General features: G+C 41.3%; 2 protein-coding genes across 3 annotated transcripts in view; one reads left to right on the top strand and one right to left on the bottom strand.

The window, feature by feature from the left end:
• The window catches only part of PYGL (glycogen phosphorylase L), a 37124-nt gene extending 14270 nt beyond the window's left edge, over positions 1-22854 (top strand). Inside the window, exons 5-20 of the mRNA XM_045822665.1 lie at positions 5277-5408; positions 7895-8006; positions 8447-8529; positions 12952-13095; positions 13327-13419; positions 14057-14203; positions 14530-14693; positions 15153-15267; positions 15836-15937; positions 16064-16211; positions 16309-16367; positions 16471-16612; positions 17992-18199; positions 19068-19202; positions 19641-19707; positions 22502-22854. Of these exons, the coding sequence (XP_045678621.1) occupies positions 5277-5408; positions 7895-8006; positions 8447-8529; positions 12952-13095; positions 13327-13419; positions 14057-14203; positions 14530-14693; positions 15153-15267; positions 15836-15937; positions 16064-16211; positions 16309-16367; positions 16471-16612; positions 17992-18199; positions 19068-19202; positions 19641-19707; positions 22502-22678 (2028 nt within the window). The 3' untranslated portion in view covers positions 22679-22854. The remainder of the gene's footprint in view (positions 1-5276; positions 5409-7894; positions 8007-8446; positions 8530-12951; positions 13096-13326; positions 13420-14056; positions 14204-14529; positions 14694-15152; positions 15268-15835; positions 15938-16063; positions 16212-16308; positions 16368-16470; positions 16613-17991; positions 18200-19067; positions 19203-19640; positions 19708-22501) is intronic.
• A 130-nt stretch (positions 22855-22984) lies between these two features.
• ABHD12B (abhydrolase domain containing 12B) overlaps positions 22985-27756 on the bottom strand; it is a 28458-nt gene continuing 23686 nt past the window's right edge. For both annotated transcript variants that reach the window (XM_045822667.1, XM_045822666.1), the window contains 4 exons: positions 25322-25404; positions 24127-24205; positions 23415-23533; positions 22985-23295 (listed from right to left, as the gene is read on the bottom strand). In XM_045822667.1, the coding sequence (XP_045678623.1) occupies positions 23268-23295; positions 23415-23533; positions 24127-24205; positions 25322-25404 (309 nt within the window). In that variant the 3' untranslated portion in view covers positions 22985-23267. The remainder of the gene's footprint in view (positions 23296-23414; positions 23534-24126; positions 24206-25321; positions 25405-27756) is intronic.

The raw sequence follows: 27756 nt of genomic DNA, 5'->3' as shown, positions 1-27756 counted from the left end.
GCTAGCCTCACTAGCCAGCGTCACTTCTTTTACTATGCCTTGATATTGAGTCAGAAGCACACGTAACTTCATTTGCCATACCCACTGTTTACCGGGATGAGATTTTAGAGAGCAAACATAAAATACGTCATACCACAGAGAAACTATTTCCATAAAAAACCAGAAGTGTCTTCCAGGAAAGCAGCGTGCCTCTTCAGGCTGTGGTCACATCCCACTCTCGTCAGACACGTCCTTGCCCTTACAGTGGCAGATATGGAGAATTCTGATGAAAATTTTGCAAGCTGGGAAGATTTTTAAAAGTTGATACTTTTATTTGTTGAAGTCTCTTTTCAAGGAAGATTTGCAGCCATGTATTCATAGTGAAACCCCCCTAAAGAAAATAATTTTATTGCTAAAATTCTTGATTTACTATCAACTCTGATGGGGATCAGTAATAGTTCTCTGAAAATTACTGGCCTCTGGGAGGGAGCAGGGGTGGGATGATTGCAACAGCCCTACAGTGAGTTTAACATGACATACCAAAGTTCTGACTTTCTACACACATAGTAGGTATCTTGCAGTTGAACCAAAGAGTGTCTGCTGGACCTTTCTCTCTCTTAGAACCCCATGCCAAGCCTTCAATAACTTAGTCATGCAAAATTTCCACTACCTAGCAATCTTTTGGTTACCATTGTGGCGTTCTCTGTGTTCCCAGAAACATTTTGCCATTGTTTGTGCCAGCAGAAAGCAAAGCTTGTTGACTACTCCTGGTGTTTGCTCACTGGTTCTTAATGTCCTGTGTATCCCACAGTTGAGGGGAAAGCATTTCTTAGAATTCGGTCACTGACAGAGTCACCGGAGCTGACCTCTGCTTCCACACTGGTTGGGACACAGATGGCATTGAGTAATTCCTCTAGGGACATGCCACGTCCAGGCTGCCGCCCCCACCAGGGCTAGCACTCTGCTCCTCACTCCACAGAGCTGCACTGCCTGGGCCTCAGCTCTCTTCATCTGGATGTTCAGGTCTAACAGCCCACTTTGGTGTAAATGAAAGCTCTCTTCCCACCTTGCCCCCTCCCTTCAAGTGGCTCAGCATGTCAGCGCATTTGGGGATCACTGGCTCCATGGAAATCTAAATTTATAGGCCACTTTGGTGATTCATTGGGGAAAAAAGCAAAGTAGAGAAGAGGTTTATCACCATCTGGCAGCTTCTGTGGGCGGTGAAGGGGCGGGGAGCATTTCTCTCTTCTCTGATGTGCTCAGACCCGCTTGTGCTTTAAAATATCCGTTTTCTCTATGTACCTTAAAAAACAAGCTTTGTAAAATCGAGGGAAGTATTAAGTGATTCCTTGCTAAATCAGAAGGAGACTAAAAAATAAAGAACAGCAAGCTTAGAAATCTGTCCTCCTACAGAACTCATTAACCCAGTGAAATTAAAATTAGCCCTTATTTGACAGGGAAGAGTAAAAGCCATATTGGATGGCATTACGAGTAATCAGCTGACTGGCCCCTTGTCACAAAGAGTGAGGGCAACCTCTCACTTCCATAGGAGGCTGGGAATGGGCTGGCGGTGGGACACCTCGGAGCCCGTGGTCACTGCTGGAAGCATTTCAAGCTGCTTGAGGGCAGGACAGTATGATCTTGTTGCATTTCTCAGCAGAAGATATGTTGCTGGTTCTTCTCTGCACTTGACTTTTGACAGAAAACTGTTTCTGCCTCGTCGTCTTCCTGTTTCATATACCTTCAGGTGTGTTTTACAACAGTCCTGAGTGCTGAAATGAAGCAAACAGTCCCTTCTTGCAGTTCTTTCCTGTTACAAGAACGTGTTCACATTGCCCAGTCTTTGAAAACCCCAAACCTGCCCTTGCCTAAGTTCAGCCGAGGGTGTTTTGTAAAGCATGGTGTTGTTGATCCTTTCTGGACATTCTCATTTGTTTGTCTTAGAGTCTAGTTATAAAACATAGTTTCTTATCAGCTGATAAAATTCAATTGTATCCTTGTTAAAATTTAATATTTTTTGGTTCTCTTTATTACTGGGATAGTGGAAGTCAAAGTTCTGAATTATAGTTACTGACTTGGTGTCACCATGTAGCTCCTGCTGTACCATGTAGCTCCTGCTACACCATGCAGCCCCTGGGGAACTGGTAAAGATGCAGAACTTCAGCTCTGGCCGGTATGGCTCAGTGGATTGAGCACCAGCCTATGAAATGAAAGTCGATGGTTCAATTCCCGGTCAGAGCACATGCCTGCGATGTGGGCCAGGTCCCCAGTTGGGGGCGTGCAAGAGACAAACAGTGTTTCTCTCACACACCGATGTTTCTCTCCCTTTCTATCTCCCTTCCAACCCCCCTCTCTAAAACAATAAATAAAATCTTGAAAAAAAAAAAATAAGATGCAGAACTTCAAGTCCCATCTCAGATCCACCGAGAATGCACATTTTAACAAGATGCAAGTTGTCCATTAGCTCAAATCTAGCTCCAGGCTTCCCTAGGCTTCACCCTCCATCTGAAACATCCTCCTGCGTCCAGCAGCTCTCTGACTCCCAGATCTTCTACAGAGGATGTTGTTTCTGTGAGTCTCCTTTTCATTCATCATTATGCTGGTAGTCAATATTGATGGGTGGCTTACTGGCTTTCTTGATATGAAGTCATGATCAGTGTTTGAATAAATGAATGTGTATTTGCTTATCTGGCTGTTGACATAAATATTTTACTTCATATCTCAAAAAACATTAGCTGTGTTTGCTTCTCTCCCCACACTGTGCCTGGGGCCAGCACTGAGCCATAGGTGATCGTGAGGCCCCCAGTTACACTGTGTCCTAGTTCATAACCAATATCTCCTTCAACTAAAGCCAAGTGAATAACCACATTGAAATCTGGTTAACAAGGGTGCTTGGTACTAAAAAACTTACCAATTCCTTCTTGTCAGAACACTATTCCATTTTTTTAATATGTGTAATATTTTAAATGTTCCACAGATAATATCTTTATATTAAAAATACATTCCCCCAAATATAGTTTTGTTGTTTTTGTGTTTCAGTTTGTTTATTGCAAACCAAAATTCATTGGTATTCATTGGTATTTAGTATACTATACTAAATACAAAATAGGATTTTAAAACTTATAAGATATTTTGTTACAGTGAGTGTAAATAGATGGCAGAACATTAAATTGTCAGTTAAATAAATTTCCTTACCTCTTAGTATTATGTAATTTTCAAAATGGACCATAATTAATAATTATCAGATCAGAACATTTGAGAAGTTCTGGCCAAGATGGAGGTGTAGATAGAAACCCTTCACTTCCTCGCACAACCAAAGGGGGATAACAACCAATCTAAAATCAATAAACAACCAAAAGCTCCAGAAAATCAAACTGCATGAAACTCCAACAACCAAGGAATTAAAGAAAAAATCAACCAGAACAATGAGACCAGTAAGGCGGCGAACCGAGCAGGCCGACTCAGAAAAACCACAGAGACTGGCCTACCTTTGGGCGGGGCTGACTTAAGGGGAAACTGAGACTCAGAGCTGACTGTGGACTGCGGTTGGGGTTGCCGAGGTAGGAGATACTCCCAGTCGCACATGAGAGTTCACTGAAAAGTGTGCCAGAGCCGAGCAGGCAAGCTGCACTATTCCCTCTCTGGCTCCTCCCCCACAGGCAGCACAGCAAAGAGGGTTGCCCTGCCCCCTTAAAAATTATCAGTTGCACAAGACAAAGAAATATGGCCCAAATGAAAGAACAGAGCAAAGCCTCAGAAAGAGAACTAAGCCAGGAGGAGATTGCCAATCTTATCTGATGGAGAATTTAAAGCCCTGGTAATCAAAATGCTCACAGATCTGAAAAAACAAATGAAGGATACCCAAAGTGACATAAAGCAAAATATTCAGGGAGCCAACAGTGACAGGAAGGAAACCAAGACTTAAAGCAACGATTTGGGAAAAAAGGAAAAAATAAACATCTATTCAGAAGAAAATGAAGAAACAAGAATTTGAAAAGTGAAGGGACTCTTACAAGCCTCTGGGACAACCTGAAACATTCCAATATCAGAATTATGGGGATGTCAGAAGGAGAAAAACAACAGCAAGAAATTGAAAACTTATTTGAACAAATAATGAAGGAAAACTTCCCTAATCTGTCAAAGGAAACAGACTTCCAGGAAGTCCAGGAAGCACAGAGAATCCCAAAGAGGTTGAACCCAAGGAAGCACACACCAAGACACATTGTAATTACATTACCTAAGATTAAAGATAAGGAGTGAATCTAAAGCAATAAGAGAAAAGGAGACAGTTACCTACAAAGGAATTCTCATAAAACTATTAGCTGATTTCTCAAAAGAAACCTTGCAGGCAAGAAGGGGCTGGAAAGAAGTATTTGAAGTCATGAAAGGTAAGGACCTACATCCAAGATGACTCTATCCAGCAAAGCTATCATTTAGAATGGAAGGGCAGATAAAGTGCATCCCTGATAAGGTCAAGTTAAAGGAGTTCATCATCACCAAGCCATTATTATATGAAATGTTAAAGGGACTTATCTAAGAAAAAGAAGATAAAAAATATGAACAGTAAAATGACAACAAACTCATAACTATCAACAAATGAACCTAAAAGAAAAACAATGAAAACAAAAACTAAGCAAACCATCAGAACAGGAACAGAATCAGAGAAATGGACATCACATGGAGGGATTTCAGTGGGGAGGGGAAAGGGAGGAATGTGGGGGGAAGGTACAGGGAAGAAGAAGCATAATTAGTAGGCATAAACTAGACAGGGAAAGATAAAAAATTGTATAGGAAACAGAGGACTCAGAGAACTTGTATGTACAACCCATGGACATGAACCATCATGTGGGACACATCAGGTCCAGGTGTACAACTGTAATCACCCCTGGAGGGCCTCTGTCTCTCGATCAAGCTGGACAATTGTCTTCATCGATGTGAAGACACAGACTCTAGAACACAGACCTAAAGTCAAATTTTCACTGTACCATTTCTATTTGTGCAACTTTGAGCAAGTTACAATTTTCTCATGTTTAAGAAAGGAATCATAGTTTCCTGTGAAGACTAACTGCAGTAATACATATAAAACATTTAGAGCAACATTAGCAAGTATTGTTGTTGCTGGGTTAGGCTGTGAGACAGTAACTACCATGAATTGAGATTGACAACCAGCTCACTACTTGGAGCCAAAACAATATTCTCCAGTTGATTCAGTTACAGATATTTTTAATTTGATATCGTGGAAGTGGCAAGGTGCCCCTCTCCTGAAAAATATGTTCTAAGCCATATCCTTTTTGCAGGTAGAAGAAGCAGATGATTGGCTCAGGTATGGAAACCCGTGGGAGAAGGCCCGCCCCGAGTTCATGCTGCCTGTGCACTTTTACGGAAGAGTAGAGCACAGCGAGTCTGGGACCAAGTGGATCGACACCCAGGTATTCAGAGTGTCCCCATGCTGAACGCATTGTACAGTACAGCACAGTGAGTGTGCAGCATAGAGTATAACGTGTTTATGACACTGAGTGTAGTATGTTGTATATTGAATAATAAAGCACGTTTTTATAAATAAATGTGAACTCCTCTTAGTGCAACCCACTCATTTTGGAGACAAGGGAAGTGAGGCCAGGGGATAAGTGATTTACTCAAGGTCAGGAGATTCACCAGGGTCATTCTGCAATCAGCTTTACCAAAGATGAATCAATTCTATGATCCCAGTGTATTTAGCTCTCCATTTTACAAAAAGTTGTTGACACCAAGATTGAATAACTTTAAATGTCCTTCTTCACCCCATCACCACACATACATTTATTTACTTATAACTCCTCTGGGGTTTTTTTAAACTGAAGTAATTATTTGAAGAATTACCAAAGTTCCTGTTCATTGCAAAGTCAAAAATAATGCAAAATATTACCAAATGTACTCTGTTATCTTGTGCCAAATCACTCTTACAGGAAAATGCTGGTGTCAACCAAGTGTGCTTGCTTCATGGCCACTAGATTTATTCTGCCACTGGACTGGAGCATTTGCTGGTTACTGAACCCTTCTGTTTTCAGCATACCCAGTGATGGTTTATGCTTTGCTGTCTTCATACTTCCTGATAAATAACCTTTATTAACTACTGGACTGCACCATCCAGTCATCAGAACCTCCACCTGAGATACATGTTTAATCAAGATGACCTCAGGCTGGAAAAGATGCATCCCTGGTCATTCTTTAAAAACTTAAAGAAAATGGTAAAGATCCATTAATGTTGTTCTTATATAACAAAATTGGGAATGATACTCAGTATTGTAATACTAAATTCCGTGGATTCGTGGATTATCCTCCATGAATGTTTCATTTTGTGTCCTAGAAGCACCCAGACCCATGTTGTGGCTGGCTTTTTAAACTGACGGTCTGTTCTGCTAATTCAGGTAGAGCTACTCACCGTTCAGAAAAATAAGACTTTTTAAAAAGAGAGTTTCCCTAGCTAAACATGAATTTATTCCGCATATGAAATAACAGAGTAGAAGCTAAAAATAGGTCATAGTCTACTGATAAAAGGAATAAACTAATACCGTAATTTCAAGATAGTCTCTCTTTTTTAGACAATAATCTAAGTGGTACTTTGTTACAAATATGATCAGGAGAGCTGCAAATGAATCAATTGTTATTATGTTCAAAGAATTCATACATGTATTTGGTATTAAACTAGCAAGTATTTGGTGTGGATTTGGTGTCTGAAACTTCTAGGGACTTCTGATGTGTTTAAACATGGGTAGTTTTACATGCTCAGTGCTGGAAGCATTCTGTTGGCACCATAGGTCCCACTATTGGACTGCTTTGTATTTGCAAAGCACCTCTAGACATTTTCATAATATATCCAGAAACTCAATTAAGGGAGAGTGTGTTTTCTGTGCCCACAAAGGCAAGGTTATGGGGCAGATATAATATAAGGTGAATGACCTAAGCAGCACAGAACTTTGTGGATCTATGTAAGCCATCAGTGATTAGCCCTAGATTTGTAGCTGGTAGGGTCAGAGAGCATGAGGTCACACAGCTGTGGGCAGCTGCCAGTAAACCAAGCAGTTAATTTCATTCTGTGTCAGTTCAGGTCCTCTGGGAAGCAGACCCCAGAGAGAATGAGAAGGGCAAGTGATTCAATTAATGTCATTCGTCTTCCTTAGTTTGACTCTGATAAGGCAGGGAATAGAAATGAGTCTTTCCCTGCATAAATTTTATATTTCCCCACATAAATTTTAAATTCACATGAAACACAGTTCATTTTTCTGTTCTTCTCTATTTCAATGACTGTCACCGAGATTGAGCTAGATTTTCCAAAGCTTACTTCTTAGACCCATCTCAGCTAATTATCAACTGATTTGTCAAATCACTAAAATAACTCCTCTTTGTGCAATTTGGAAAAATCTAGCATAGCATTTTAAATATCATATGTCATCTATCTTCATAAATTTCTTGTTCCATTGATTTTTACCATTTTTTAAATCAGATCATTGAATAACCTACACTAAAATTTATCCTGATTACATTTTTTAATGGGAACAGATTCACATTTGTCACTTTGTACACCATATTTTATTATTCTTAGAGCGGTGGCTTGATCTGAAAATAAAAAGATCTGCATCCAGATCAAGGCAAGAGAAATAGAGAAGTCAACATGGAAATGATACAGAAAACCATCCATTTGGATGGTTCAAGCTTTCCAGATTGTTCTAGTGGGGGGAGGATCCACAATGGCCCCTAATACCATGCCAAGCCCCCTCGGCCCAGCCCTAGGACCCTTGTTTTGGTTAAGGCCTTGCACAATTTGAGTTGGTGATAGAGCCAGCAACAGAATCCCAGTAGCTGTCTCCCAGCCTGTTGTTCAACCTGTCATCACCTTCTGGAAACAGTGAGCAGCTGCTTCATTTCAATCCAACAGGTGGTCCTGGCCCTGCCATATGATACCCCAGTGCCCGGGTACATGAATAACACCGTCAACACCATGCGCCTCTGGTCTGCTCGGGCCCCCAATGACTTTAACCTCCAAGACTGTGAGTACAACATGGGCTCTTGTTTCCCTGCGTGTGTGCTTAATCTTCCTGATCTGGGGAGCACATTAGTACCCTGCTCTAGAAGATGGCATAGACAAGGATCTTGGGGACTAGGACATAATGGTTTCTTTCTGATTGCTAGTTAGAACCAAATTGAGCTTGAAGAAAAAAGCCTTGAGCTTCTGACCTGAACTCTTCAGGGGCTAAGCAGCTGTAGGGAGGAGCAGGCATGGGGGACATTGTTAAAGCAGTCCTTCATTCAGTCTGGCCTTCTTACACTCTCATGTGAATCACAGCATAAAGGTTTGCTGAAATCCTTTTGGATTTTTAGGAATTTTAGAAATCCCACATAGTACACAGCAAGCATCAGGTGAGATCAAGGGACTTTGATAAGAGTAGCTGGCTTGTCTATGTATTCATTTTTCTAACATTCCCCTCAGTTAACATTGGAGACTACATTCAGGCCGTGCTGGACCGAAACCTGGCCGAGAACATCTCCCGGGTCCTCTATCCCAATGATAACGTGAGTGATCAAGCTTGCTTTCTCAGTGGAAATAAAAGCAGCTTATTTTAGAAGCACCTGTTCAGTAGCTCTATAAAATACCACTTTAATATTTTGTTTCTTCAGTGCAAAATAATTTCCATATCTTTTCCTGAATTGTCCAGATTTCTCCTCCCACCCAAGTAAGGAAACCAAATTTGTGCAGTTATGAAATCAGAATTGGTATTTTGCCCTTGATTAGTGACCCATGACTAATTGGGAAGTTCTGTATGTGTATTTCCAAACAAACCTGGGTATAAGAGATGAATTGAAGAAATTTCACCCACGCTTATCCTGGAGGTTTCCTGCCTGGCCTCTTCCCCTCGATGATGGGGCTCTCCCAGTCCTCTGGCCCTAGGTGAGATAGAGTCATGGACTTCAGAGCTGACCCAGGAGGAAATACTTATTTCTTATGCCACTTACTCATTTCTTTAAACTTCATCTTATGGGTGATTATTTCTATACACTAAGAATAGCTTAGCTTTTAAAAAAAAGCACTTGGAACTGGATCTTAGATGACTGCTATGGGTTTTTATTTGGTTTAAATATACTTAGCTCTTACTTCTACATGAGTAAAATCATTTTCTTGAAGCTATAATGATATCTTTTAAAAAAGATAATCTCAGAAGCAACCAAATTAGAACTCTGGTCCACAAAAATGGCACAAAACAAAGATTTGGGGACAAGGACATAAATGATCCTTAAGGCCAGATGTTCACTTGGTGTTAAACCACTGTCTCTAAGGAGGATTAAGTTTGCTGCAGCATATTCAAGAACTTAGCAGTGTATGCTATTTTTCCTTTGTAAGAAATATTGTAACTTCATTACCTTTCAGAGAAATCTCTGACCCAAAAGCAAAAGGTTGATCTATTTCATGGTCATTAAAGTAAGAATCCTTCCAAGTTTGGGGCCATACTGCCCAGTTAAACCCAGCCTGTGGGGTTGTTCAACTTGAAGGGCCTTGAACTTCATCCTTCTGTTGTCAGTAATGACCAAACCTAACTTTACTTGGAAATAATCATTTATAGCAATTGACAGCATATACTAAGTTAACATGAGGTGCAAATTTGACTAAGTTTATTGAGTAAAAGGTAGCTCTCAAGGTTATGCTTGCTTCTAATTACAAGTTAATAAATCATTTTTATACTGTAATTACAAGAATAAACTCATTCTTTCTCCCCAACTTGGCCATCTAGTCCAGACAGTATTCTTCCAAGAATCTGTCCTCCCTCTGCAATGAGTCAGATACTTTTGTCTTGCTTAAAGCTCTTTAAATGCTTCTGATCACCTATAAGAGACGTACAGAATCTCAGATGTGCTAAGTTCTTCAGTAATGCAGTCATGAGCTCTCCGATGCACCCTCCACAGTCTCACCATGGCAATGAGGTCCCAGACGAGCAGAACAGCTTGCCCTGCCTGTTCCTTCTCACCCAGACGCCTTTCCCAGGCTTTCTCTGCCTGCGGGGAGCAAGCGCTCTGGCCCTCTGTGCTCCTCTGACAGATTCCTCTTCACCTTTCAGAGCTCAGACAAAAGATGACCTGAGTGCCCAGTTTCCCAAAGTACTGTATATGTACTAAAGTATAACATTTTTTTAATTATCATATTTTATTTAAAGCCTTATTTACATATCTCTCCTCACTAGTTGGAACTTCTTGAGGTCAGCTATTATATTGAATCGTTTCATTTCTAAGATATTAAAAATTCCCTAACTCAATAAATGCCTCATTAATTTTAGGTGGATTTGTAGTGCTTTTTTAAAGAGTAATGATTTCACTATAATTTTCACCATGATACATGCCATTAGGGAAAAAAACGTAAGCAATATAAAACAGTACCATAAGAAAATTTAAAAAAAATAAAATTCCAAATTCCACCTATAAAATCTCATTGGTGATATCAACCCAGTTTCCTATTAATGACTTGTATTTTTTATTTTGGTTTTTAAATTTTTATCAAACTTAAACATGCACAAAGTTTAAAGAGAAACAGTTGTATGAGGCTTGTACAAAAACATAGTCCCCCACTTCCCAGGTGCAACTATATCCCCTGGCTTTTAATTGATTTTCTGGATTCTTACCTCCATATTTCTAATAACATGCTGTCGTTTCTTCCTGGTTGGCCCATTTTTACAATTGTGCGTTGACTCCCCGCTGTTGAAGATGAGAACACAGCTCACCCCCTCACGCACACTCCCACCCTCACCGCACAAACTCATGTGTCCTGCCCGCGTTCTCTCAACGTGGTGACGTAGAATTCTCACTGGCACCTTCATCAGTGTTCACATTATAATAACCTCGCAAATGCTTCAGGATGCTGATCTGTGCACATGGTGTGTCATCATATAATGATTATGTGCCCTTGAAAAGGTTTTGTTTTTCCTAGAGTTAATAATTATTTTGTTTGCTTTGGTTTTAAGCACTTTTCCGAAAATTATCCTTCATTCTATCTCGATGTAGAAATTTTCTCTCACTATATTCAAATACATTCAGTATTCTGTTAACATGGTGTTTTTGAAAAGCCTCTTCTGGATCTCTACTGGTTGACTGCTCCCGTGTCATCCCATGATCTTCTCTCCCTGTTATGCTGAGGACTCCTGTGCTCATTGAAGTTCTGGGATCATTTGTTTTCACATCTTTCTTTCTGTTTGTTTGTTTGTTTGTTTGTTTACTACCTTGTTTTGCTAGTACACATGCTCCAAGGGTGTCCTGGAAAAGGATGTATATAAGGTCAAGTTTTTTGAGTCTTTACATATCGGAGAATATCTTATTCTATCCTCACATTGATAGTTTGCCTGGATGTAGAACACTCAAATTTTTTTGTTCATGTTCTTCCAGTTTTCAGTATTGCTAAGAAGTACAATGCAGTTATTAGTTTAAAAGAAATCTTTTTTATCTTTTAAATTACAGTTGACACAATTCTGGTTCTCTTGATCTTTTGTTTGAATCCTGCTTTTTCCCTTTGAAAGCTTCTAGTCTCCCCACCCCCACCTCTCTCCACCCTCCCCCCAACTCCCACCATCTCTCAACCTCTCCTTTCCTTTCCTCAACCAACTATTTCCAAGTGTACTAAATTTGGGAATAGGGTGGTCTGATGTGGGTCTCTTTTCATCCATTGGGCCTCTGTATCCTTTTAGTCTGGGAACACAGCACTACAGAACTAATCCTTTTGTTTTCTTACCTTTTCTTACATTTTTCATTTCTTTGTCTTCTTGCTCAGCTTTCTGGGCAGTCACAACTCTTTCTCCCAACCCTTCTATTGGATTTTTCATTTGGGCTACCATGTTTTAACGTCCAAGTAATCTTTTTTTCTTTAGATATTTTCTCAAAGCATCTTAATCTTATTTCTTGAATACACTTTCTTTTCTAATCTCTCTGAGGATATTGGTAGTATTCTTATAATATTCTTTTTTCCTCATCTCTGTGCCCTCTAAGTTGGCTTTTGTTTGTCGATTATTCTAACTTCCATCTTTCTTTTACAAAGTTTTCTTAGCTGTCTAGTGATTCTTAGCTGCCCACTAAAGTTTAAGGGAGGGGTATCCACAAGCTTTGGGGTAACTCTGTATCCTTGGGGGAGGGGGGTTCTATCTTTGGGCTTCACCCCATGTGACCCGGTGGGGCTGCTTCCTGGGGAGCGCCTCGTGTCAGTGTGTCTTCAGGTCTCCCTCTGGGCTGGCCAGGTTCTCTAGAGAAGACCTGCAGCTTCTTTCCCAGTAGAATAATACTGACTGCCTGTGCTCGGATATCTGGTGGGGAAATGAAGACTGAGAGTCTCAACATTCAGTGCACAAACTTTCACTTAACCCCCTCCCTCCCATTTTCATTACGGGGTGGTACCCCACCTTCCCCTGTACCTGCTGCCCTCCAGTCCAGAGACCCTGTTTTACCATCTCCACAGAAATGCCAACAGCTTCTGCTTCCACTGGGCAAGGAACTGGCCCTGCTGCAGGAACTGGGATGAGGTCTGAGGCTACGGCTTCCTAGACAGGCTCTCAACCAACCCATACTCTGTCTTCACCCCTCCTTCCTAAGGTGACCCAGTGCTGTCATTTCCCGAGCCTTTAAGGGCTTCAATGTGTAAACTGAGTTGTTTTTTGGCCCTCTTCCAATACTAAGTCCTGCCTCTTCTGGCCCAGTTTTCGCTCATCTGTTTTTTCAGCTTCTAAAATGTTGTTGTTATTGTCTTCTCTCCCATCCCCTTCATTTATCAGCATGCCCTTTTAATATCCTCTTACTGTCATTTAAATGGAGTTTCAGGGAAGAGCAAAGGCTAATGCCTGGTGTCCAGCCTGCCATCTTCCACCGGATGTCCAATGGGCTTTCACCTTAAGATTTTCTGGGCAGAGACACCAAGTTTTGGCCACACGTAACAGTATGAGCTTCTCACTTAGTCTCTCTGGCTTGAAGTTTTTTGAAGGGAAGGAGCTAAGACTGAAGCAGGAGTACTTTGTGGTGGCTGCTACCTTGCAAGATGTCATCCGACGTTTCAAAGCCTCCAAGTCTGACTCCACGGATAGTGCCACAACCGCATTTGATGCCTTTCCAGATCAGGCAAGTGTTCAGCCTGTGAACGCAGGCGGGGCAGCTGAGGGGACGAGGACTTCCTGTCACGTAGAGGAGTAATCCTCTGTTTCGGTGCTAAAAGACTGGAGTAGGTACAGTGTACTAAAGTGTTCCGTGGAAGGGGGCATTTGTGTTGGTCTTCGCCCAGCATGTATGAGGTCAAGGAAGCCAGAGCTGGGCCATCAGTCACCTTCACCGTAAAGTCTCTTCCTCCCACAGGTCGCCATCCAGCTGAACGACACTCACCCTGCTCTCGCCATTCCTGAGCTGATGAGGATTTTTGTGGATATTGAAAAATTGCCCTGGTCCAAGGTCTGAATAGTTTGGCTCTTTTTTCTTTCAGTTAACCAGGATGTCTGTGGTTGAGAGATTTTGCCAAAAGCTCCTTTTGTAGTTATTTAAAATAAGTTCCTGTTGCTAACTTTAGCAGTTAGAGGTCAACTTTGCCCTGGTGGTTGACATTTCTCTCTCTTTACTGCTTTACAGTGAGTAAGACTAAGAAATAAATAAATACACTTCTAATGGGACTTACCTTTTTTTTTGGTTTTGGTTTTATCTAAAAGGATTCTAAATTAAGTCTCTAACCTCAGGGTACAACTAATTGAAAGCATCCCATTGCTTTGGAAGTCAGTATTTTAAACACAGTTTGTACCATCTCACAGTACTCCTTCAGTTTCTATTCCTCAAATTTTGTTTATTGAATAAATAAAAGATATATTAGAAGAGTAGAGAAGACTTATCAGCATGCTGTCTTAAGTTTTATCCGTCACATGTCCCATTCTCTGGACCATTTAGGAACCTAGTAGAATCAAGCGAGTCTCACTGCATACAAACAGTTCTCCTCTGGCAAATGCGTGTCCCGCTATGAACGGGCAGGAGCTGAGGAACTGTCTGGCCCTGTGGGGTGGGGTGTGTGAAGCCAAGCAGCTCTGCCCTTCCTCCCTGTCAGGCGTGGGACATCACCCAGAAGACCTTTGCATACACCAACCACACGGTGCTCCCAGAAGCCCTGGAGCGCTGGCCTGTACAGCTGGTGGAGAAGCTGCTTCCTCGACACTTGGAAATCATTTATGAGATAAATCAGAAGCATTTAGATGTAAGTCATTTTGAGCATTTCATGAGAATGAGGTCTTGAGATGTGGAGTGGCTACTGTGTTACCTCTTACCAAAACTTGAAACGCAAACATCTTTCAATCGTTGATACACCAAAAGTATCCAAGTGTGGGTGGGACTCTGGTAAAGACATCTTTTTGAAAATACTGAAATACAGGAGTGGCCTCTCCCTAAAGCTAACTGGCCCCACTCTGTGGGAGTGAGGTTTATATTCACTCCATCAAAGGGTTTGCTTGGGAAGTAAACATTATCTCAATGTTACTTTTAACCTGAGTGAACAGTGCTTGGCCTTTCTCTTCCTTTGGCTAGAAAATTGCAGCCTTGTTTCCTAATGATATTGACCGCCTGAGAAGGATGTCTCTGATAGAAGAGGAAGGAGGCAAAAGGATCAACATGGCCCATCTCTGCATTGTGGGCTCCCATGCTGTCAATGGTGTGGCCAAAATCCACTCGGACATCGTGAAGACCCAAGTGTGAGCTTCCATTCTGACGGCACTGGGTCTGACGTCGGTCTATTCATAAACAGTGCTAGTACATCAGGGTGGCTTTGGAAATGAGAGACCCTGTCAAAATGTTGTAAAGTATTTTTTCCATACAAAGTCCCCTTCTCTTAAAGAAGAAAAAAGGCCTTTCTGTCTAGATAATCCTAGTTCTAGACTTAGCAGCCAAACAAAAAAAAAAGTATTCCGCTGAAAAGTCTGGCTTATATATCACTGCTGGGAAATCATATGGAGGTGATTGGATTTGGGGTTTTTCTTGTAACTATTTTGAATTGCACGTGGATTTCTATTTAGATTGACAGCCATTCCTCCCTCCTCCTTTATTTAATCTTTCTAAGCCTACACTTGGCTTCTTGAATATAACTGAACTTCATCCTGCATGCAGGAACCTGCTGTTTCAGCCAAATTCAGTGATATCTCTTCTGTCTCCAGATTCAAGGACTTCAGTGAGCTAGAACCACATAAGTTTCAGAATAAAACCAACGGGATCACTCCAAGGCGCTGGCTCCTACTCTGCAACCCGGGGCTTGCAGAGTTAATAGCAGAGGTAACTGGGAAGTGCGGAGAGGGAGGGAGGTCCGGCAGGAAGGCCAGAGGCATGAGTGCACTTGCACTTTGCAGAACCCGTCTGTAGCAGGGCCGGCTTCATCAGCGTGTGACACATGCAGTTCCACGAGGCTCCGGGCTTGATTTAATTCTCGCTGCAGTCATCTTGAAATTCTTAATTTTTGAACAAGGGCCCCCACAAATTATGTACCTGGTCCTGGCTAACAGTGTTCATATGGCACACAGACGGAAGATGATAACCCTATTTGGCAAAGAAGATAACAAAGGTCATATAAATAACTAGTAGAACCTGGGTTCTTCATCACCCCCTTTAGGTAGATTTCTGTTTTTAACACTTACTACCCCTGAAACTACATTCAAGATACCAGCAAAGTGGTCTTCCCACACAGCATTTCTAGCCTCTTCTGTGAGTGAAGCCACTCTGTGTGTTGTGTGGTAGGTGAGCTATCCTGGTGTAAGTGAGTGTGAGCACTCACCACAGTGACAAACTGCTCCTTTGGGCTTGATTGCCATCCCCAACTAAAGTCACCTCTTCTTTAAACTAAAAGAAAATTGGGGAAGACTACGTGAAAGACTTGAGCCAGCTGAGGAAGCTACACAACTTCCTGGGTGATGACGTCTTCCTCCGGGAAATCTCCAATGTGAAGCAGGTGAGGCTTCTGGTGGGGGTTCTTTCCCTGACACTAGCTTAGAGGGTTTATGCTGCAATTTTTAACAAGAGACCACGTGGTGGTTCTCAGTCAAAAGGACTCAGGCACTGTGCACTGTTTCCACAGGAGAACAAGCTGAAGTTTTCTCAGTTCCTGGAAAAGGAGTACAAAGTGAAGATCAACCCTTCCTCCATGTTTGACGTGCAGGTGAAGAGGATCCACGAGTACAAGCGGCAGCTCTTGAACTGCCTGCACGTGATCACGATGTACAACCGTGAGTCAGCCCTGTAGCCCCGGCTGCCCCGGAAGTGGAAGCAGCCCTGGGCGCCACTCTCCATCCTGGGTTCCATCCACTTCTCCATCTTTTTCAGGCATTAAGAAAGACCCTAAGAAGTTATTTGTGCCCAGAACAGTTATAATTGGTGGCAAAGTAAGTCGATTCTGTTCACTGGGGATGTGGGCTCGAATCTCTTGCCATTTCTCCACTTCTTCATGGCTGCATTATGTCAACATGTTTGACCTTCTTCCCCAAGGCTGCCCCAGGATATCACATGGCCAAACTGATCATAAAGCTGATCACTTCCGTGGCAGATGTGGTGAATAATGACCCCATTGTGGGAAACAAGTTGAAAGTCATCTTCTTGGAGAACTACAGGGTGTCTCTTGCTGAAAAAGGTAGTGCCCTCATTGCAAACCATGTGAGTCCAGGGCAGATTCTAGGGAAGGGTTACAAGATACAGAAAAATGGGGCAGCTGAGCTCAGGCAGCCAGTAACTTGGGATAGCAGGCGTCACTCTTGGGCAGAATAAGAGCCTAAGCTAAGAGCTTTTAAGGTGACCCAGCTAACAATGAAATTGCTGTCCCCAGAGTCAACATCACACTGTGTATTTCACAATATCATAGCATACATTGGAGCGCATTTCCCTCCCACCTAGTTAGAGCTAGGGGCTGGCGGAGGTGGCCATGAGGCTTTGGTAAAGTGTAGGCTGCTCTACAAAAGAAAGGAAAGGTCTTCAGGTCCCAGCCCCAGTTTGCAATAGAACACCACTTCCCCAGGCCCCAGATAGACCTCTGGTCACTCTGTTTGTTCATGTGGCAACAGGGAATGAGTACAGACGTCAGGCTGCCAGAGCACGAGGCTCAGATGTGCCTCAGATGGTCACTCTGAGATCAAGCATTGAGTTCCCACATGGGGACAGCCAGGCTGGCAAGAAGCCAACATCCCTTTCTCTACCACTGGGACCTTTGCTTATTTGCATCACATGCCCACAAGGCACCATCCACATTCAAATGCCAACTGTGTATTCACCCATTTCCCAAATTAAAAAGGGATCTTTCTCTTTCTGAGGTCTGCTCAAAGGAAAAAGAGCCAGGTTCCTACAGATGCAAATGAAGACATATCTAACCCACAAACAAGCTCTCAAAGTAAAGCAGAGAATTAGTCTAGACCTTTGTAGTCAAAGGGCCAGCAGCACTAATTCATGTGTAAATCAGACTGAAAGGTCAGAGGCCAGGCGTCTGGCCTCAGGCACACCTCAGTCAGACGTGGTTTATTTCCCTACAGGGAAAGTGGAAGGAGGGTGAGGAGAAACGGAAAGCAGATAATCCAATTTCTTCAGCTTGCAAAAGAAGGGTCAGGAGAGACTGAATTTTAAGGATCAAGAAAAAGCAGTTTCAATATATTGTTTGAAGTTATAAAGAAGAAATAAAAATAAAGCCATAACAAAAATTGGAAGGGAGAAGAGAAATGTGGCAACTTTTATAGCAGAGTCAAAAGATGCTCTTTGAAGTTAAGACCAAGAAAGAGTAGTATGAGCATGTAGTTATTTGGCACTGTGGCCATAACCACCAAGACAGCACCTCAAAAATGGACACAAGTGGTTGCCTAAGTCAAGGGGAAGAGAGAGATCTGTCCTTCACCATTTGAATGTTTACACTGATGACATGTACTACTTTAGTGATCAAAACAAGCCAGCTAAATACATTCATGAATACGATACAAGCTGATCTAGAGAGACAGAGTCACTCATTTAACGTGCCTGCCTTGCTTGCAGTCATTCCAGCCACAGATCTGTCGGAGCAGATTTCCACCGCAGGCACTGAAGCCTCAGGGACAGGCAATATGAAGTTCATGCTGAATGGGGCCCTGACCATCGGGACCATGGACGGGGCCAACGTGGAAATGGCAGAGGAAGCCGGGGAAGAGAACCTGTTCATCTTTGGCATGAGAGTGGATGATGTGGCTGCTTTGGACAAGAAAGGGTGAGAGAGCAGCTCTCCCAGGAGGATACCTGCCCACCCGGTGTCCCACTGAGGCTGAGTCACATGAAATGTAGCAGCAGACATCTCCCAAAAATCAGAGGAGTGCCCTGGTCACAGGTTAATCTTAGGAAACCCAGCAAGTAAAAGTAAAAGGAGCTTGGGCCCAGGTGCATAAAATTGTTGTTCTTTTTGTCAGCCATTGCCAAGCTGGTCTGATAAGCTAATCACTTCTCTGCATCCTGGATGATCAAAAGATGAGCCTGTTTTTAGTGAAGTTTTTGCATATAATTTAAATTATCCAGTGTTCCTTTAAAATTGCAAAGAAATGGACTAAAATGTGGGAGAGGATAGGTATGGATATGTAGAAGCACCCAGGAATACTGTTTCCCTTAATATCTAGAAAGGTTTATTAACCTGGATTCCAACAAGAAATAAACAGTGCTGCCCAAAGGAACTACAGAGATCCTAAAATTTGGAGGATGTCCGATATAGTTCCTGACCTGGAAAATACATTTTAACTCAGTAGCAACAAATTTGGGGATCGATGTGTCCAAAAGCAACTGGTTCATTTAACACAGTGTTTGTTTAGAGCCATAAAGTCTGCTTCAAAATGAATCTAATTATTGTATTTTACCAGATTAGACATTGCTTTATATCTACTGTCAAGGTCTTCATTTACAAGGAACTAAACAAATTGAAGTGGGAAAATGTCAAGATCTAGTCAAATATTGACACCCATACTGAACTTTATAATGACTTCTATAAATACTAGTATTTCTGAATGCATTTTTCACAGCTAATATAGTGTCGAATGTGTTGATAATCACAAACACTAACGGAACCTTCTCATCACACCCCTACCCCACAGGTACAATGCAAAAGAATATTACGAGACACTTCCAGAGCTGAAGCTGGCCATTGATCAAATTGACAATGGCTTCTATTCTCCCAAGCAGCCTGACCTCTTCAAAGACTTAATCAACATGCTATTTTATCATGACAGGTGAGTTCTCCCAAGAAGATACTGTTATTTGGGGCATGAAAAGGGAACAAGGACATCTTAAACCAACTACAACCCAACCATATAGATTAGCATAGGTCTGTGATCTAATAAACTAATTTAGGCTCTAAAAGAAAAATCAAATGTTCTCCACTGGCAATGCTTAGGAAGCTTTAAGAATAAGACCCACAAATCTGGTATTATTTTTCTCCTTCCACTGGTATACACAGCTTTCAGATGCACACGTATATGACATTCTTACATGTAAAAAGAACCATAGAAACTTGAGGGCTGTTTAAAATTCTTGTAATAGAAATACGAGTTTGGTAAACTATGTCTGACATTAAGCCAAAGAGAATTTTAACGGAATCTTAACACATATCTGTTATTGAAGCTTTTCACCATTTTAATTTTTCCTTCCAATCACACATAAAAAAACAGGTTTAAAGTGTTTGCAGACTATGAAGCGTATGTCAAGTGTCAAGAAAAAGTCAGTCAGCTTTACATGGTAAGTACTTCTCTGAGACTTAAAAAGTAAACCAGTTTACTATGGCCAATTAAAAATGTTGTTTATTTTTACTAAATCTAAATAGCAAGGCCCCACTGACCAATCAAAAAAATGGAAGTGAGACAGCTATCTAGGTTCAGATCAAAACCTGACTTTTCCCAAGTTCAGGCAGAAGTCGGGACTTGACGTTTCAGTAGCAGTTGTAGATGCTTTAATATCCAAGTAAAAAAATTACAAATAATTTGATATTTATTGAATACCCACTATGTAGCAGGCATGTTCTGGAAAGTAAAGGTATAAAGCCAAATTAAATACTCACTTACCCACTCATTTATTCAACAGAGAGGCACTGGGGCCTTCTTCATGGCAGGCACCGTGCTGGGCACTGAGACCCCAGCATGGACCGAGTCGAGGCCCCTCCGTCCCCTCAAGGAGCCTGTTTAGTGCACATCAAAATCACCTAGGCAGCTTTTTAAAGTACAGATGCCAGTCCCCCTCGGAGAGCTTCTGTCCCAGTAGTGGGTGAGATCACCATAAGTATTTTAAAAACCTGCTTAAATGATTCTAATGCTGGGCCATAGTATATTGGGATAAAGACTGACCCACTGTTCTTTGAAAATTGCACAATAAGTGCCTCTCCTGGGCCACCCATGGAGTGGGGCTGTATGAATAGAATATAAACGTATAGAAAGAAGGGAGGATTCATGGTTGAATTTTTTTTAAAAAGAAAGAAAGGTAAAAGAAAATGAAAGACAATAGAAAAAAGGAAGAAAGGAACAGGAAAGGCAAGGCCAGGGCCATGAACATCTTTACCAAATAGCCCAGCCCTCTGGGTATACGTAGTAAATACATGGAAAGGTTGATTATCTCTGACAGAAGACTTTTAGTGAATCGCAGGCACCACAGAAGATCAGATATAGAGAGGAAGGGTCTTTTGAGGTCAATGTCCTTGAGCCTTCTGGACATAGTTGCCTTTGCCCCCATAGTCTTGTTTTTTTCTATTCTCACCCAAGGACATTTTATTTTCATTGCTTTAGAGAAAGAGGAAGGGAGAGAGAAAAACATCACTGTGAGAGAGAAACATCGATGAGTTGTCTCCCGACCTCAGACCAGGGATCAAACTCACAACCCTTCAGTTACAGGACAATGCTCCAACCAACTGAGCCACGCTGGCCAGGGTGCCCCATAATCTTTATTTTTGCCCTTCAATCATTATACAGCAGAATAGTGAGGATCCATAAAATCACCACGTTCTGCCCTTTGGACAATTAGTAATTACTTCCAACAGAAACATACACTCACATTTCGTTGTATTCCTTTCCCCAAAACAAGGTGGTTCCTGCAACCATTTCTGATACCTCACTGGGGTTTTAAAATAGGGTAATTCAAAGCTCATGCTGCTTCACAGCCATGATCTTCTGGTAGAGTCATAGCCAGTCCCCCAAATGTGCACAGACCAGAATAAATTCAAGTTGATGGCCATAAGCAAGGGGGGGGGAGTGTTAGAGTTAAGCTGAGTGGCTCACTCCCTGCTTCCTGAACAATGGAGAGAGCAGCCACATACAGCCTTCAAGAGCTCAAAGGCAGAGAAAGGAAAAAGGCCACCTCTACCTCTTTCCTCTTGATTTCAACTCATGCTTGTAATGTAGAAAGGCTATGGGGTGAAAGAAGTAGAGATAAAGCAGAGCAGGAAAGGAAAATCTGACCAAGGACAAGCACAAACGTGAGTGTTGAATTTGCACAATGTCTCTCTTCTGTTAAAATGATGGCCCCCATCCAAAGGGTGAGCCAAGCATTTGGTTCAGTCTTTCTTGTTCATTAGTGCAAATTGCAGTTTTTACTCTTAACAATAGTTGTACTGTTGGGGCTTAATGACTAGACTTCCCAATCACGTGGGATTGTTTTCTAAGCCTCCATAATACAAAGAAAGTGAAGACAGGAAGCTTTTATTCTCTTATTTTTGTAAGTTTCCAGAGTCTGAACAAACTATTCTCTGCAGTACCTTAAGGAATGATTGCAGTTTTAGATTTGTTTTTAATGTGTATAGTGCATTGCTGTTGGCTTTGAACAGTGTTCTGGTCATTTTCAGTGAACTCTTAGAGTTCTTTACAAGATCATAAGGCTATAAAATAAATAGTTTCTTATATTCTTATTGGAATAAAAATTATGAGATTTGGATGTTACATATTTTATTAAGAATAAAGCCTTAATTAATCCTGTTTTGAAACCCCAACGGAGTATTTCAGATTCAGTGCAAACCTACTGGGGCATCTGCCTTCAGAAAGAACAAGAAAAGAGAAGTAGGTTGATAAAGATTCTAACCGGATCTTTTCCTGGATAGCTAGCATTCTAGCGTAATGTTTTTCAAATTTTGTTAGCTACAGATTAAATCACTTGACATGGTATCTAGCAGATAATGAATGTTAATGTCCCTTTCTTTCCCCTGTAGTTTACAAGAAGGCATCTTCATTTGAAATAACACATGGGAAATATGATTTCCATGCCAAAACATTGTAACCATAGCAAAAGTTATCAGTCAGGTAATTTACATTCATGGCTTCTCTGAAAATGAAAAATACTTTTTTTCATTCTTAAGAAATATATCCTCCAAGTAGGAGAGAAGCACAGTCTACCCTATTTAGCTCTCAGATCTGAAACAGAAGTATGTATGATTCTCTACAGTTTACTCCTGTCAGTCTCCGTGAAATGTGCCTCGATGTGCTTGGCCTGATGTTGGTTGGAAAGCTCGATGAGCAGTTAGGCTCCGGGCCACACATGTCTGTGTTGTTTACAGAATCCGAAGGCCTGGAACATAATGGTACTCAAAAACATAGCTGCCTCGGGGAAGTTCTCCAGTGACCGCACAATCAAGGAGTATGCCAGGGACATCTGGAACATGGAGCCTTCAGATCTAAAGATTTCCTTATCCAACGAAGCTAGCAATGAGTTGTACAAGGCCAATGGAAAGTAAGTCGTAAAATGTCTCCAGAAAAAAAATAGCTACTTATGGGACTTGAACATTTTTGCAACATTCTTTGATTTTATTTTGTTTAGTTAACTAACAGTCCAGTTCAGTATCTCGGGGGATTGGGAGGGGAAAGTATGTACCTATATTGGCTAAAAATAAAGTGTCAATTTCCAGGGCTACCTGAGTGCCAAAGGGTATTATTTTATAAAAAATTGAGTCACATACTAGGACTTTGCCCTGTCAATCAGAAAGCTAGAAAACTGCTTGGAACTTTTTAATGGTATTTAAATTAATGAAACTAAAATATAAATCATTTAACTATACATTTTTATATGGGATCCATTTTTTACCAAATGTTGATTCTCCATAGTGATGTTTCAGCATGTTCCACGAAGTAGACTGTGATAAGCTAAAAGAACATTCCATACCGCCCTGCATCCCTGCTTCATAGTTGGCAGGTGACTTGTAGAAATGCCAGTGACTTTAGCTCATCTAAGCAGCCCAGTACATTTTACACACACACAAAAAAAATACATATCACAGGCGGTGTTTGGACCAAGTCTTCACTGAAGGTTTCTGCTGTTCTCAGACCTCATGCCCACTGCTCGCTCAGGAAATCTCTGCCGAAAAAGGACCTCAGTCAGATCACGTGCTTTCCCCACCTCTTGGTCTGAGTAAGCCAGAGCAGCCCTAATTGCCCTTAAGAGAAGAACGTCACATTTAGCAAAGCTACTCTTACCTCACAGTTTTTAACAGCGTGGGGCTTCTACACAGCAGGTTGTGTTGGAAGCCAGGAGGAAAGATCACCATCTTCACCCTCTCTTTGTTCCTGTATGCATTGTGTGCAATTTCATAGAGCTGCAAGGGGACAGAAAGACAGGAATTCAAAGGCTGACAATCAAAAATGTTGTTGTTCTAGTCTGTTTTCATATAAGGGTAAGAAACACCTGGCTTAAGGAGCTAGTCCCACTAGGTCAGAGATGTGGGGACTCTCCACGTTCCCACTGGGCTACCTCTGCAACTGAAGACCCAAAAGCTGCACGGCTCACACAGAACACAGAGAACCTCGTCCTCTGCTGTCCACACCTCCCTGCAAGGACAAGGAATCGTGACAGATGCACTCTGTTCCATTAGAAGAAACTGCATCCCTATTTTTAGAGCCACTGCAGGTAAGACTACATAGAGGTTCCCATAGTATCCTGGGATCTTCATGACTCCAGGCTCACAGACCCCAGATGAGGAACTAGGGTCCACCACAAATACTCCTTTGAGCTGAGTAGCACAGGACCGGGATGCTTACTGTACACACCAGGAGCATGGTTTTTTAGGGGTGTAGAGAATCCCTGAGAACGTCAGAGACCCTCCTCCGGGCTCTAGTCAAAGTCTGACTGGAAGAGAAGATGGTGAAATAAGACCAGTATGTCTTGGTCAGGACTGAGCTCTTGGTTTACCTGTTTTCCGTTCTCCAAAGGCACTGTCTTGTCATCCTCACCATGAATGATGAGAAGTGGGGAAGACAGGAATTTTACACTAGGAACAAGTAGGAGAAAAGCATTCAGTCCAAGAATTATACATTAGGATTTCTCCTCTTCCTCCAAGTTAAAGCTTTACCAAAACATGAAGTTTGCCCAAAATAGAACTCTCTTTCCTACCCTCCCAGTAGTAACTTATTTTTTTCTCTGGGTAATTTTTATCCCCTTCTATTTACTTATACAATTTAATTAGGTATCTAAATTAACTTAGTCTGCTTCTATGTGACTTTTTTAAGTGATGGAGAAAAACAATGAAAAACTGAATTTATACAGAGTTGCCAGAATCTCATCTTTTTCCTTATTCCACTGTACATCATAATATTTGAAATGTTATAATTAAAAGACCATAAAAGAATTCAAAACCCCAAAATAATAACTACCACAGGGCAAAATGGAATCCTTTGAGTCTATTTATTTACTTTTCTTCATAAATGTACAGGATGAACATGCAATAAATAGTTTTGATTAGCTTCCCAGTCAGCCTCCTGCTTTGGTAATTCAGTAAGGCTGTGGCATGAAGAATGCACGTTCCTAACCCCAGGACGTCCTCCAATGATACTTCCCTCCCCGCACCCAGTTCTGATACCCTTCCGTCCGTGCCACAGGGGCTTGCTGTCTGTTACTCCTGAGAAGGTTAGATCCCTCAAGTGTGTTAAAATAGTAAAATACTAAAATACTAATAACAACTGCCTACTTGCTCAAATTCTCCAACTATGAGAGGGTAACTTACCAAATTCTACTAGTTGGACTTGCTGTCAGGTTAGTGGGCTGGATAGTGGATAGGTTTTGGTTACATGGGGAATAAGGCCTAGAAGTCAGGGATCCCCCTAGAAATGTTAGGCTAGACCCTAGAGGATCTTTAAAAGATCTTCATAGGCCCTAACTCTGCAACTCCCTGTATCACTTCCAGGAAAGTACTGAATCTGTGAAGTCATCAAATTAATCATGAGGAAAACATCAAATACTAAAAATTTGTAGATACGTCACCCTAAATCCTAGTGCCCACCTAAGAATTCATACCTACTTTTTCAGACTGCTCATCTACCCATCCAGTAAGTCACCCCCCAGAATCCTGTAAACATACAATAGTGGACATTTTTCATCATTAGCTTACTTTTCATCATTAGGGAAGACTATTTTGTCTTTTCTCAGGGCATCCATAAGTGTTTGTAAAAATCCTGGAAGTTTCTGGTAAATCTGTTTTTTAAAAAGAAAAAAATTAAAACTTGGCCTGCAGCTGTATCATTTGCTGTAGTTTCCCACCATGAACTGCGGTAATACAGGGAGCAGTAATTTTCTGAATATAATAAACTTTTTTTAAAAACAAAACTTTCATTATTATAAAAGTAATTCATACCATTGTAGGAATTTAGAAAATACAGAGAGGAACGGAGAAGAAACAAATCACACATAATCCCACCACCCACTGACCATCACTATGTGCATTCTGTTGTTTCTGCTTCCTTCTTTCTTTACAACACAAAAAGCACCACTGACTTATTTCTCCATATTCTTAAAGGAGCAGTAATACAATAATATAAAAATTGCTTCCATAGTGAACATAATTAACTGGTTTAGTTAGGGAACAGAATATTCTGATTAGTCAAAAATTCTGCTGAAAGTATGTAATACATAGATAATTAGTTTAAAGGACTTGAACATTATAAACTGTTTAATTGATACTGCAATGTTTTAAAAGGCATTTTAGTTTTTTTTTAACCATGACCACAGAACTCCAACTACAACAGGTACATTCTAAACATACTCAATTCCCTTATTAATGGCAAACTCCAATCAATAGAATTCTAGTTAAATTAGCTTTACCATATTTTGATGAAGTCAATTGGTAAATTGGTTTATATGCCCTGAAAGCATTTATTTCAACTAAAAATGAGGAAAGGACACAAACCCTGAGCAATATTACATCTTCCTCATAAACTTCAATTCTACCTCCAAGCTAGATTCCAAATCCATTCATTTCTCTCCACTTCCCCTATCACCCAGTCTAATCCACCTTTCATCTCTTGCTTGAATCACACCAACAATCCCAAGAGGCTCTGTGCTTCCACCCGTACCCTATCCATTTCCCACAGCAATACCAGTAATTGTTTTAAGGTGCCAATCACATGCTATCATTCTTTTGCTTCATATCCTCCAAAGGCATTTGGATTTAACCGAAGTGTCACTTTGCCCTTCAAGGCCTGACACAGTCTGGCTGCTGCCTTCTGCTCCTGGAGCAGCCTTGATCCCACCTCAGGGCTCTTGCCCTTGCTATTCCCTCATCCTGAGGCCTCCAGATTTTCCCATGGCCACTGGCTCCTTCTCATACAAGTCTAGGCTCAGACAATGGTTCTTTGAACAGATTTCCCAAACCAGCAGTTGAACCTTGTCCCTCCCACCACCCAGCTATATCCTCTCACTTTACATTACTTTCTCAGGACTTCTCCCTATTGAAAATGCTCTTCTGTCTTTCCAGCCAAGTACATAAACTTCATAGGAGGATGAACCACAACTTTCTAATTCTCTATGGTATTTCCAGAACCTAGAAAAGTTCCTGGTACCTAATGAACACTCAATAAATATGTCCAAAACATGGAATGAGTCTCTTATATAAAATCCCTGATATACACTTTAAGCTATTATTAGTCATTTTCATCTTATTGTGACTGAATTTCATTCAGATTTTATTCCTTAGAATGGAGGAGAGAGGGAAGAGGGTTGCAATGAGATGTTGCCTAGGGAAGGAAATGGGTACAGAATAGGTACTGTAGCCAGTAAATACAAACTTCAGCTTCACAGTTTTAAAAAGAGAATTATGTTCACTGTGTAAACAGTTTTTGGATTATGCATATTCTCCTTTCTGAGTGTAGAGAAATTAGTTAGTTGCTATAATATGTAATTCATTGTAGTCTCCCACTATGAACTATAGTAATATAAAGAATAGTAATTTTCAAAATATAATAAACTTTGGAAAAACGTTTTTCTGATTTAAAAAAGAAAGTCATGCCCTGTCTGGGTTAAGTTGATTAGAGAATTCTCTCCATACACCAAGGCTGTGGGTTCAATCCCCAGTCAGCGCACATACAAGAGTCAACCAGTGAATGCATAAGTAAGCAGAACAACAAATCAATCTCTCTCTCTCTCCCCCGACTCGACTCCAACTCCCCCTCTCCCTCTCTTTCTAAAAATAAATAATTTTTTAAAAAGTCATGCCATTGTAGGAACTTTAGTAAATTGAAGGAAATTTGGTGGAAAATGGCTACACGATCTGCAGTTGGAGCAGTATAGACAGACTTCTGCTTCCCAGTGTCAGCATCAGCCAGCTGTGACCAGGAGCCTCATGGTCTCATTGCATTCGTCTGGCCTGCACTTTCTGCTTGGTCTCAGAGCAAATGATTTGCATTCAGGTGCAGTCTGGACATCCCAACAGTCTCTCCTTTTCTTTTTTCCTTTTCTTGCCTTTGACCCATATTAAGGGCAAGATTTCTTGTTTTGTCTTCTTTTGTCTTTGTCTTCGGATTCCACCGCCCCTGTTACCAAGAGTCCTCT

Source organism: Phyllostomus hastatus, unplaced genomic scaffold (assembly GCF_019186645.2).
Source record: "Phyllostomus hastatus isolate PE091 unplaced genomic scaffold, TTU_PhHast_1.1 phas_scaffold_501, whole genome shotgun sequence".
Lineage (NCBI taxonomy): Eukaryota > Metazoa > Chordata > Mammalia > Chiroptera > Phyllostomidae > Phyllostomus > Phyllostomus hastatus.
Note: the sequence above shows the minus strand (reverse complement) of the source record. Positions and strands in the feature narration are given on the sequence as shown.